This window comes from Eulemur rufifrons, chromosome 3 (genome assembly GCF_041146395.1).
Source record: "Eulemur rufifrons isolate Redbay chromosome 3, OSU_ERuf_1, whole genome shotgun sequence".
NCBI lineage: Eukaryota > Metazoa > Chordata > Mammalia > Primates > Lemuridae > Eulemur > Eulemur rufifrons.
Window position 1 is genome coordinate 84,811,788 of NC_090985.1, and position 12,891 is coordinate 84,824,678.

The 12,891-nt window shown below is 40.9% G+C and overlaps 1 protein-coding gene across 26 annotated transcripts in view; it reads right to left on the minus strand.

The window, feature by feature from the left end:
* Positions 1-1,421: 1,421 nt before the first annotated feature.
* SULF1 (sulfatase 1) overlaps positions 1,422-12,891 on the minus strand; it is a 164,550-nt gene continuing 153,080 nt past the window's right edge. For all 26 annotated transcript variants that reach the window (XR_011233179.1, XR_011233178.1, XR_011233176.1 and 23 more), the window contains one exon: positions 1,422-3,793. Coding sequence is in view for 20 of the 26 variants with exons in the window: in XM_069466397.1 (XP_069322498.1) it covers positions 2,979-3,793 (815 nt within the window). In the remaining 6 variants the exon portion in view is untranslated. The remainder of the gene's footprint in view (positions 3,794-12,891) is intronic.

Consider the following 12,891-nt stretch of genomic DNA (forward strand, 5'->3'; position numbering starts at 1 on the left):
CAACAGCAACTCAACAGCGTAGCTGGCTGGAGTAAGTGGTCAGCTGTGTTGAGAAGGATTCTAAGTCCACAAATGCTCTAGGTTAATGGATAAGTGTCCTGCTTAGCACTGTCTTCTCTGGGGACATTTTGGGAACACACACACACACACACACACACACACGCACGTGCTATATATTTGCCATCCTTGACCCAAACCTTTTTGTGACTTTTCCAAGCTCACACAAATAGTAAAAATTCGACTTTGAAATCAACTTGGGTCTTCCTCCATTTCGTGTTCATTGTTCTTTCCACTGCTATTTACTGGATGGAGTCTCCCGATGGCCTCTCTCTTCCCTGACCTGGTGCGTGCATGTGTGTGGTATAAATGGAGAAAGTGCAGAGGGCCCTTGCCTCTGCTAAATCTCTTCCTCTTCTAAATCTGTAGGGAATGGGGAATGGGGAATGGGCAATGCAGAGGTCAGCTCAGCTCTTCTGGGTATCAGCTTCCTCCGAGATCAAGCAAGGCCAGTTGGCCAGCCAATCTCCAAGGGCCCTTCAAGATTTGAAATGCAGCCTGTGAAATACACCCCTGGGAGGCATACAGTCTCTCTCATGCCCTCTCCATGTAGTTGGTACTTCACTAGTCGGTTACTGAATTGAACTAAAATGGAATTTCCTCCAGGATGGCAACATTTGGCACATTTACAGAAAGACTAAGGAGCAGGGCACCAAGACATGACTTTGGACAACACTGTTATCTTGGACTCTGTTCTCTTAAGGAAACTTTGGTTTCCTCAGTTATCCAAGCATTGAACTGGCAGGTCCCCTGGTCCTTTGCCTTTCTTATTTTTAGCCTTCTGATCTCTGGACATTTGAGATTCTTAGCCCCTCTACCTGAAGGCTAAATCTCTTCAGGAGATTTATAACAAACAGAAGGAAGGATATGGAGTTTGTCAATCAGAAAACCTGAGGTCTTAGAGGATGGTTAGGTTTCTACCAAAGTTCATGGTCCCAAAAGAACCCAAACTGCGTTTGGTGGGTGTGTTCCCGTCCCCTTGCTTTTGAAAAACTCCATTTGCACTGCCCAGGACCAGCTACATAATTTGCAGGGCCCAGTGGAAAATGGAAACGTAGGGCCCCTTTTTCAAAAATTATTAAGGATTTCAAGGTGGTGACAACAGAGCCTTAAACCATGGTAAGCCCTTTGCGACTGCCCAAGTTCCGTGCCCGGGAAGCCACCTTCGTGCCACCTTTTCCACTTCCCCACAGCAATATGGTAAATCCACGTTGAAGGTATGAATCTGAGCGTGTTCTACAACGCACTGACTCTGAGTCAATTTTATATGAATGGCTAGTATTCAATTATGTAAGTTGAGGCCAGGATTTTACTTGCAAGGCATGGCTGTACCACAAGGTTAAGTTCATTTCTCCGAAACAGGTAAAGTTTAAACACCTTTTATTTCAAGAATATTGCTTCTAGACTTTCCTGAAGCCAGAGTTGTTCTATAAAAGTATCACAGAATATTATACAAGATTAAAAAAACACGGTATGCTTCCTAATAACTTGAAATCTTTTTACAAAGCACATCATTCATGACCATAAATATGTTTATTCTGTCATCCAACCGATGACACACATATCTGAGAAGCAGCTAGTTAATTTTAACATATGTACAGAGTCTATGATAAAGACTTAAAGTTACCAAAGATTCAACTATAACATTAAATTTTCTTTAAAAGAGTTTACCTTAAACACTTGAAGAAAACAATTTATCTAAGCAACTGAATTATCTAAAAATAAAAAGAAAACCACTGTTAAGCTAAACCAAAGAAACCTTGTTGGGAAGCTGAATAGGTACTGATGACTCTCAGTGAGGTAATCCTTTAGCTGGTATTTAAAAATCTAATACAAAACAATGATATTTTCAAGAATACATTTTCAAAAGTAATTTTGAACTATGTCTTTAGAAAAAAACCAGAACTTGGTGAAGGCCTTAAAAATAATCATATAACACAATGTTAAGAAATTAATCTCCTTTATGGTGTATTTAAATTATGGGACGTTCATGATTTTATTGTATTGAAAAAAAATTCCTTGTGTAAATTCAAAACGAAATATATTTTGTCAACATTTAAGGTTATGACCCAGGCCAAGAAAACAAAATAAAGATGGAACTCAAAGGTCTTCGGTCCTTTTTCTCCTGTCAAGAAAATAACTAAAATTTAGCAATCCTAAACATCTGATGAACACCTTGAGGCTAGGCACAGAGGAAGCAGGCAATCTTTGTTTTGCTTATTTATTTATTTTTACCACCAACATTATTGGCCATGTCTTTCTGCTAATCAATTTTAGCAAGTCGAGGTAAAACACATGCAGTATTTTCTGGCAAAAGCGTATGTTAAACAATATGTGATCCATACTGTGTGTCATCCTTGGGTCGTGGGGGGGGGGTGTCTATTTTACTTTGTCACACTGACAGCAACAGTGAGACTGTTAAGCCTGTAAAAATAAAAACTAAGACTAACCAAATAGACTGGCATTCTAATCTCAAAGTGCAAAATCATTGAACTAAAACCGATGGCATTGGAAAATTCCAGTGGTTAAAAATGAATCAAAACTTCCTTATGCAGGCAGTGGAAGTGGGCTGAAAGAGTCACTGGAGTGTGTTGCATTTTAGAAACCTAGAAAGGCACAATTCTATCCATCTTGATTGGATAACATTTCTATACTCGTCCCTACAATGTTCAAAAGATAATACTGTTTTAGTAAAAACAAAAAGCAACCAACAAAGCCCCAGCCTTTCTTCCTACTCTTGGCAAATGTATTATAACAATGAGTGTCTGTGTGCACGTTGCTTGCTGACCTGCACACTAACTTCTACTGCACAAATGTACCCAGGGTAGATTGGAATGTTGGTGGCTATGATTGCCTTTATTAGTGTACAAATAAAAAAGTTAAAAAGAAATACTGTGTTCAGGGTAAGGGAACCATTTGATCTAATCAGAGGAGAGCGGAGAGGAGGCACTGCCTTCCGGATGCTCCAAGCTCTCCTTGTGACCCCCCACTTGGGTCAGCACCCTCTCCGCCATGCTGGGATCGACAGGCTGTTCCACCGTGGACACATTGGACGTCTGATGAACAGAGGTTCTATCAGGGTGCACAGGAAGATACAGCTGATCTTCAAAAACATCTCCTAATCCACCGTCCAGGGGAAGTTCTTTGTGGCGCCTGCTAATGGCCTGCAGCCTGGGGCTGGGCTCGAGCACCAGCTCTGTCATGCCGTTGCCACTGACGTCGGTGTCAAGATGATTTCTCTCTTCATGCCCCATCCATTTTTCAGTTTCACGATTTCTCCAGTGTTCAGAATTCAAATGATTCACTTCTGGAATGTCATTATTCCATTCAAGTTTACTCTCTGGACTTAATGTTGGTCGGTTCAAATGCAGGGTTCGAAGGTCGGCCGGCAAGGTCAAGGCAGGCGCTTCCCCAACCACACGACGTGGGTCTTCATCTGACTCAGCAGAAGCCATCTCTGCTGGCACCGGGAGCGCAGCAGAGATGACCACGAACCCATCACTTTGAGCAGGCTGAGTCTTACTCGTTTTATTTTGCTCATCGTGACTGTTCAGCAGTGCAAATACTCTATCTACATCCTTCAAGTAATTAGTCCAGTCAGCCAGACTAAGTCTATAGTTTTGTCTGTACTCATAGATGCTTTCATTCCCACTGTCCAGGTCCTCCAGGCCTCGCCAGTTGGTGTCTGCAGTGAGACTGGGCAGATTAACCTTCCCATCCATCCCATAACTGTCCTCTGTGAAAAGAGAGACCAGGGTGAATCATTAGTGGAGAAACTGTTGCCTACTTCTCTGGATGAGCAATTTACATTGTTTTGACAGAGCAAACCAGTTAAAAATATAACACCGGAAAGCATTTCCCCCTAGCAATTTGGTATTAAGGAGTGGCCTTAGGTTATGAAAGTGATTGAATGACAAAAAATTGGGATGAAGATCAAATGAGTGACAAGTTGTATGACAAAACAGGGCTGGTGCTGGAGATGGCGCTGACCCCTCAGTCAGGGGACTTAGTTTCACTCCTGGTTCCACTGAAACCAACTCTATAACCTAGAGAGCATGTGAGTGAGTCTCTCTGAGTCTGGGTCCTTCATCTGTCAGGTGTAGGAACAGTGTGATGAAATTGTTACTACTTATAGGATTCTGGGCGAATGCCTAATTTTAAAGCATTTTAATATAATAGGCAATGCTTAATAGGACACTTTTATTTTATATCCCCTGACACTCAGAATAAAAACAAACTTGAATGCTATTAAACTCTTCAAATTAAATGCTTGGATCTGGTTTTTTTTTTTGACCTAAAAGTTTATTTATGTCCTAGATAAATCTACGCCCTTGATAAATTAGTCTTTGGTTTTCACATATGCCAAGAATGCACCAGCTTTCTCTCCCTCAGATCCTTTTAGATCTCTAGGATCACCAGAGTCCTGCAGAAAACAACACTTATTTTCTAGTTGTGCCCAATTACGGTTTAGAAAGACATGGTCTAGATTAATGCAATGAACTGCCCACAAAACACTACAGATCAGCAAGAAGAATAAGTAAAACTACCCAGAACCCACACACTCAGTATAACTAGAATATAGAGAATTATACAATCTTCAGATCGCCTGTAAGTAAGAAATAGTTAATACCAAATCCCAGGAGACCTGGATGTGACGCTTTGGCCACAAGCCCTGGGAAAACAGGATGGAAAAGAGAAGAAGGGAGAGACGACGGAGTCTCAGATGGATTTGAAGCCATTACTGGAAAGAACATCAACCTTAAGTACAAAGTAGCCTAAGGAGTCCTGGCAGTCAAGCACTGGCAGTGAGGATGGGACTGAGAAGTCTTTGAAAGGCATTGCTTTGGGCAGAAAAGGATACCAAGGAAAGGGGAAACACCCTTTGGAAAGTGGGCGGTAAAAGGAGGAGGAAGCAAAAAGGTGGTAAATTTCAGGTCCTGCAAGAAGAAAAGAGAAACAAAATATTGGAGGACACACAACCTCTCCCATTCCCACCCCCAAATAATAATAAAATAAAAAGGTAAAGAGAAAGTATACTTGGTTACACCGACAGAAAAGAATCCTCTTAAACTAGGAATCTTGTAAATACTCTCAATCCATGAAATAAACACAGCCTAAATCTGCAACAAAATGACTCTAAAATAATCTGCTCCATAGCCTTCTGCAGTCTCTGGCTCTGTCATTGGCACTATGGAGAGGGTGTGGGGGGAGTAGGTCTAGACTACTTTATTCAAAAGAATAAAAAATTTATCATCTTAAGAAAATGCCCCCACCCAGATAAACCATAAAGTGAAGAAAACCACAACAGTGGCAAGTGAATTAAATGTTCTCAATCAAGCATCTGAGGATGGAAAAACTGTCTTAAATCAGAAATTAAAGTATGAACCAAGAATCTTATATCCAGCCACACTCTCCTTCTTCAAGTAGCACGGCTAAAGAAAAATAGTTTGAAACATGTAAGAATGCAGGCAACGCTGAGCACATCAGCTCTTCCTGAGCAATCTTCTCGAGCAGCAGTCCCCAGCCTTTTTGGTGCCAGGGACTGGTTTCACGGAAGACCATTTTTCCATGGATGGGGGGTAGATGGTTCAACTGCAATACATTTATTGTGCAGTCAAACCTCTCTGCTAATGATAATGTGTATTTTCAGCCGCTCCCCAGTGCTAGCATCACCAGCTCAGCTCCACCTCAGATCATCAGGTATTAGATTCTCACAAGGAGCACTGAACCGAGATCCCTCGCATGCAAAGTTTACAGTAGGGTTTGTGCTCCTGGGAGAATCTAATGCCCACGCTGATCTGACAGGAGGCGGAGCTTATGCAGTGATACAAATGATGGGGAGTGGCTGTAAATACAGATTATCTTGCTCACCTGCTGCTCACCTCCTGCTGTGCAGCCCAGGGTTCCTAACAGGCCCCGGGGGATGGGGATCTCAGTTCTAGAGGGTAGCTTTGTTCAATCAAGAAATCACTGGGAAAGCTTCAGCAAAAGGATTGATGGTGAGCATTAATCTATTTATCAGATCTAGGAGAAAAACAAGAGGAAGGGTAAAACAATAATATATGCATTTTATAGGACAAAGCAGAAATAATGCAACTAAAAATGGGAGGAGGAGTAGAAGAGATGAAAGAATAGACTCACTGAGTATGAATCAGGCAATACTTGGGAGGCAAAGGCCATAAAAACTGACCAAGGAGATAATAAAAGGTTAAATAAGAAAACAGAGACTGGGGCATTAAAAATGTGTAAGTACAAAGGTAACCAACAGGACAAAAACACAATCCTTACTAAGGTCCAAAGGAAAAAGAAAAGAGAATCACCTTTATAAAGAAGAAACTATAGAAGATGCAATGAGAAATACATAGAAACAAAATAGGAGATATTCAGTCTAAGAAAGATCAAAAATAAATGTTAATATTTACTGGAATATTATTAGAACCACCTAGGGGACATTTTGGTGCACTTCCCTGAGTTGGCCAGTCAGGTCCATGACATGGGTGGACAAGCGGAGCTGCAGCCACAGAGACGGGCTAAGTCTAGACTATTCCTCTTGTGCCCTCTCAGGCACGCAATGCCGGCAAGAGAGCCAGAGCCTGCAGAAGGCTGTGCGGCAGATTCCCCTGGGAAGGCCTCGCACACAGTGGATTACACCACACCACTGCCGGTGGCCCCAAGGGCTATACATGGGCCCTGACAAGAGCAGACACTTCACTCCAGACGGTGCTTTGCATACCCAGTGGTAGATGCAAATGCTCAAAATACCATGAAAAGATTGGAACAGGAAATTCTGTACCGCGTTGGACCTCCAAGTTACGTTTCTTCAGATAAAGGACACACTTCACAGCCCATGGTGTCCAATAGTTGGCAACAAGATTTCACGTCAAATGGACATACCATGTTGCATCTCATCCTTAGAGTAATGGTCCGACAGAGAACTCGAATGGGCGGTTAAAACATTTGGTGGCTAAAATGGGGGAAAGACATGCAGGGCTGGTTACACACGTTCATGCTCAACATGACAGGGATAAGGGAGGGGCCCCACGGGACAGATTTCTCTGCTTTTCAGGAAGATGCGGAGGAGAGGGCGCAGGGGAAGATGCTGGTGTGACTATGCAATTCTTCTCCACATCGCCCCAGCTTTTTTTGCCCTGCCTGGTGCAGGGATACAACGGCAGGTGCTGGAAGCAGGGATGATTACTAAGCAAGAAACTGTGTATTTTAAAACTGTGTCAGAATTGCTGAGGGCCTAATGGGGTGGGTTGTGCCTTCACTCCATCTAGCAAAACTGGAGTTGACAGTGGATGTGGGTATATTGCCTGGTGGTAGAAACAGCTCACTAGTTCTGCACCTATGTAACCCTGCCCTGTCTGAATGGGAGCAACAGAGCGGGAGGTACCTGCTAGACTAGTAGTAATATTAGACTAGTATTGCTGCCTGAAGTCTAGAGCAGCGCAAGGGCTGAAATTAATGTCCCTTTTAAAGGTGGAAAAGTTTGGCCATAAATGGAGAGAAGGAGGAAAAGCATCTGAGTGTAAAGGAATGAATAAATGCGCTCTGCAATGAGGAAAATCCCATATTACAGTAATACCTCGAAAGAGGCTCAGAGCAAGAGATGACATTGTCTCTAGCTCGGTTATACCAGATGCCTGAAAGGGTGAGGCCATATGTGCTGAGACCACTCCTGCTTTTGAAACCTGACAAGATCCAATGGAAGTTTGCAGACCTGTGTGGCCTCACCCTGGTAGACATTTCACGTGACATGATGATGGACTGGACTAATTATTAATGGCTGAATGGGATTCTAGGAACGTGTCAGTATCTCTGGACTTTTATGATTGTTTTACTGTAAGGGGTCCCTGGCTAGAGACCAGGATTGGACTGGGACATAATAAGAAATATATATTGGTCTCTATTCCCTGTTCACACAGAGATTTTAAAACCTCTGTAATCGCCTGGGTGCTGAGAATGTCTTTTATATGCTAAGGAGATTGAGTGGGGGGCCCTAGACAGCTTTAGGTTGGGGGCTGATCGTTAGAGTGTTAGAATCTCAGTCCCACTCCCCTACCTCTGGAGAGGGGACAAGGGCTGGAGATGGAGTCCATCACCATTGGCCACTGATTTAATCAATCATGACCATGTAATGGAACCTCCATAAAAACCTTAAGCCACAGAGTTCAGAGAGCTTCCCGGTTGGGGGGCACATCCACATGCCACGAGGGTGCTGCACTCCAAACTCCATGGGGGCTGAAGCTTCTGCACTCAGGACTCTTCTGGACCTCACCCTACGTACCTCTTCATCTGGCTGTCCATTTGTATCTTTTATAATATCCTTGATAATAAACCAGTAAATGTAAAAAAAAAATCATTGAAATATACAAAATCAAAAACACAAGAGACAACGTTGTACACCTCAATGCAAATAAATTTGAGAACCTTAGATGAAGCAGATAATTGCTCAGGAATAGAGTTTGTTGAAATTGACCCAATAGAGATAGAAAGCTTAAGTAGAACAATTTCCATAGAAGAAAAGGAGGGGTTATTAAAGAACTACTCTACAAAGAAGCACCAGGTCCATAGAGTTTCACAGGAGAATTTTACCAAACTTTCAACAAAAAGAGAATCCTGCTGCTGTATAAAATGTTCCAGAATACAGAAAACCAAAGAAAACTTCCAAACTCTTTATGAAGCAAGTGTAAGGTTGACAGCTGTGGTGGGCAGAATAAAGGACCCCCTCACCCTCACAGACGTCCACATCTGACACTGTGGATTTGTTCCTTTAACAGAGCAAGAGGGACTTTGAAGATGTCATTAACTCATGGATCTTGAAATGGGGGGATTATTCTAGAGTATCTAGGTGAGGACAATATAATCACAAGGGTCGTTGTAAAGGGGGGGGGGAAGAGGGCCAGAGAAGAAGATGTGACCCCAGAGAGCACTGGCGAGAGGGAGGGAGAAGGAAAGGAAGAGGAGAGAGAGAGCCAGAGGGGTTGATCTGCAGATTAGCTACACTGCTGGCTCTGAAGACAGAGGAAGGGCAGGGCCATGAACAAGGAACGCAGGCAGCCACTAGAAACTGGAAAAAAAGCAAGAAAACAGATTCTCCCCTTGAACCCCTAGAAGATTTTAGCTCAGTAAGACCCATTTCGGATTTCTGACCTCTAGAAATATTGAGAGAATAAATCTATGTTGTTTTAAGGCACTGTGGTAATTTATTACAGCAGCAATAAAGAAACTAACATAATATCCAAAAGATAATGTTAGCACAAATAAAAAGAAAATTACACACTAACATTGTTTATAAATCTGATGCAAACATCTTAAATATAGTGAACAGAATTCAATATCATATTAAGAAAATAACACACAATGGTTTAGTGGAATTTATTCCAGGGTTGAAAAGTCGATTCATTCTTAGTAAATCTATGACTATAATGTTCCATATTAAGTTAATAGATCTAAGGAGAAAAATTATCTGAGCATTTGCATAGATGCTGAAAAAGCTTTTTGACAAATTCAACACTCATTAATGATAAAAACACAAAAACAAATGAGAAAGAAAGAAAGAAAGAAAAAAAGAAAAAGAAAAAGACTTGAGGGCTATTTCCTTAACAGAATAAAAGGGTATATAACTTAGTCCTAAAGCCTGCCTGTCACTTAATATTTCCACTAAGATCAGAAACAAGGTAACATTATATGGAAGTATTAGTTCATTCAATTAGACATATCTTTATGTATGTGTAGGTACAGGAATAGACATCGATAATGTGTGTGTGTGTGTGTGTGTGTGTGTGTATCTGAGCTCTATCCACCAAAAGTGTCTAGGTGCAAAGACACCTCAGTAGCAATCTTATATCCCTCAAACCCAGATCTTGGTGTCCAAATGCCGTTCTCCTCTAAAAGGAACTGGGGCCCTTTGGAGAGATGGCTGATGCTAGATGTGGGTGGCCTAAACACAAGATGAACCTGGAACATAGTGTTAGGCCAGAAAGCAATGAAGTGCTCAAAAAATGATGGAGCCACTTCAAAAGCACATAGAAGACAGTTGAGGAGACACCAGTGGCCAAATCTAAGACAAAATTATTTATTTTGATGTTATTTGATCAACATCAATATAATGATAGCAAAAAAACCCATGGAATAAAACAAGGATCTGAGTCCCCATCAGTATAAATACATAACTAGAAGGGAAATCTCTTCTTTGTGGTGGAATAGCACCTAAGAAATGGAGGAGGAACAACAGAGTTAGAAAAATCACCATTTTGCAGCCATAATGTTAATAACAAATGACTCAGGCAAGAATCATGAATGCCTGCAAAAGCTAGTAGATGAATTACTTATTCATTAAAAAAGAAAAAAAAACCCAGTAATTTTATAGTAGATTAACCTAGCAAACACAACCTTAGCCAAGTAATCAAAAGTAATACCACCAAACAGATGTCATGAAGCTCCCGATAAGATATCCCAAGAACGCGACATGATTTTTGTGGTATTCCTGCCAGCAAAGCACAACTTCAGTCCAATCATGACGACACATCAGACAAACCCCAGCTGAGGGACACTTTACAAAATAACTGGCCTGTCCTCTTTAAAATATCATGACTGATGAAAAAGTTGAGGAACGGTGCCAGATGAAAGGATACTTAAAAGAGGTGCCAATTTACTGCAATGTATGATTCTGGGTTGGATCCTGGATCAGAAAAATAAGAAAACTACAAAATTATGAATATGAAGTTATTGGGACAGTTGGCACCATTTGAATATGGAATGTGGATTAGATAATAGCATTGTAACCAGGTCTAATTGCCTGATTTTGATAAATGCACAACAGTTATGTAAGAGAATGTTTTTGTTCTTAGGAAATACTAAAGCATTTATATAAAAGGGGTATGATGTTTGCAAATTACTCACAAATGGTTCAGGGAAAAAAAGGTGTGTGTGTGTGTAAAGAGTGAGAAAACAACCCCAGAAAAACAAGAATGAAGCAAATGGGGTAAACTTTCTTGGAACTATTCTTGCAACCTTTCTGTAATTGTAAGTTATATCAAAATAGAAAGGTCAGAAACTTATTAGACACTGGAACTGAAATCTTCCATGTGTCTGTCCTGGTTTCTTCCAGTCTTCAGGTCACAAAAGGAAACCTTTTTCTTGGGTCATTCTGAAATTCTTTATTCAGAGAAGAAAGGTATAGACAGGTTTATTCTGAAAAGTGAGTTTTTGGAATCAACATAGATGCTTTCAAGTTACAGCTATTTCTCACCCAACTCCAGAAACAGAAAAGTTATGAAACCACTAAGAGAAATTCAAGAACACCCGTGGGTCTCAAGCTGTCACCTTTCTTTCCGAATGACACTTATTTACTTTGAAAAACGTAACTATGTAATTGTAATTACATCATGCTATATTCTACAGAAGGTCACTTTGAGATCATGTGTGCCTGGAATTTTAACTCTTCCCGGAGCAGTTGCAGTGTTATAGCGATCACGTGCTAATGGTGTCATAAGAAGCAGAAGGGATTGTTTCTACAGGTTCAGGACGACTCCTGCAGCCTCTCTGGCCCCTGCACCAGCCCATGGAACAAGTACAATTTCCTAAAAGTACCAGGGTCTCTCCTTGCCCAGTGCTTGTTATTTATTCCTACAAGGTGTGTCCCTTCTCTTCATCCCGGTCAGCTCTCAGCCTTCAGGATTAAATTTAAGCACCATCCCCACCACGGGCCTTTCCTGTCCTTCCTCTGGGTCTCCTCATACCACGTGAGTGCTTCCATCACAGCGTCCACCCGCACCTGAGTCTGGGGACCTGTGCTCAGCAGCAAACGTTGCATTTCACTTGGCTAGATGTCTACAGTTTCAAGAAGCAAGTACTAGGTCAACCAGAGAACCATAAGGCATCACAGTTGTGTTGCTTGTTGCTCTCTGGCTGGATATATTTCAATTAACATAGCTATTCTGCCCCAAGGGTCAGTCCTTATGGTACGAATGTAATTTTCAAGATGGAGAGAGCCTGAAAGGAGTATCTGCACTACCGTTCCTTTCTCCTAAGCCCTTCCATGCTCTCTTGGAGTTTTCTGAAGGCACAGGGTTTCCAATATCTGGGACCAAACCATTATGCATCTTGGGTGATTTTCAAGCTGCTTGAAACATAACACATTTTAGCTTGAAATGGAATTTGATTTAGGCTTTGAAACTTCAGAGATTCTGATTTTGGTGTTCTGCATAGTTTCCAAAAGGCAATCGTAAATACCTATTTAAAGGCCTTTGTTAGGCATAGAAGACTATACATTTCCATACATAATCTTATTGCTGAATTGCAGGAACAGCTATTTATTTTATAAATAAAAAGCAATGAATGCTCAACTATGAAGGCAGTGCAGAAATATAAATATAAGATGTATCACTTATCTATAGATGAATAACTATAATAGTCAATGGCAGATTAAAATAACATGCCATTTAACATATTGGTAAATGCACATAACTTTCTTAATACTTAACTGATAATAAAAACTACTCATTTTATCATCCATTAACATCAAGGTACTGTCAGGCCAGTTATTGTAACGAAAAAAAAACAAACATCAAGGTAAATGTCCTTCAAAATTCCAGGGCCCTTTGATATAATTTACCTCTCATGATTCAAATTTATAATCAAACATCAATTATAGAATAACATTAATTCAGGGCTTACTTTCCAGGCATTATTTCACATAATCCTTACGTATTACTATGTATATGTATTACTATCATCTTTTTACAGATGAGAAAATTAAGTCAGAATAAGAAAGGTTAAATAAATTTTCCAAGAGAATCAGTATAGGGTAGAGATGAACAGCACATG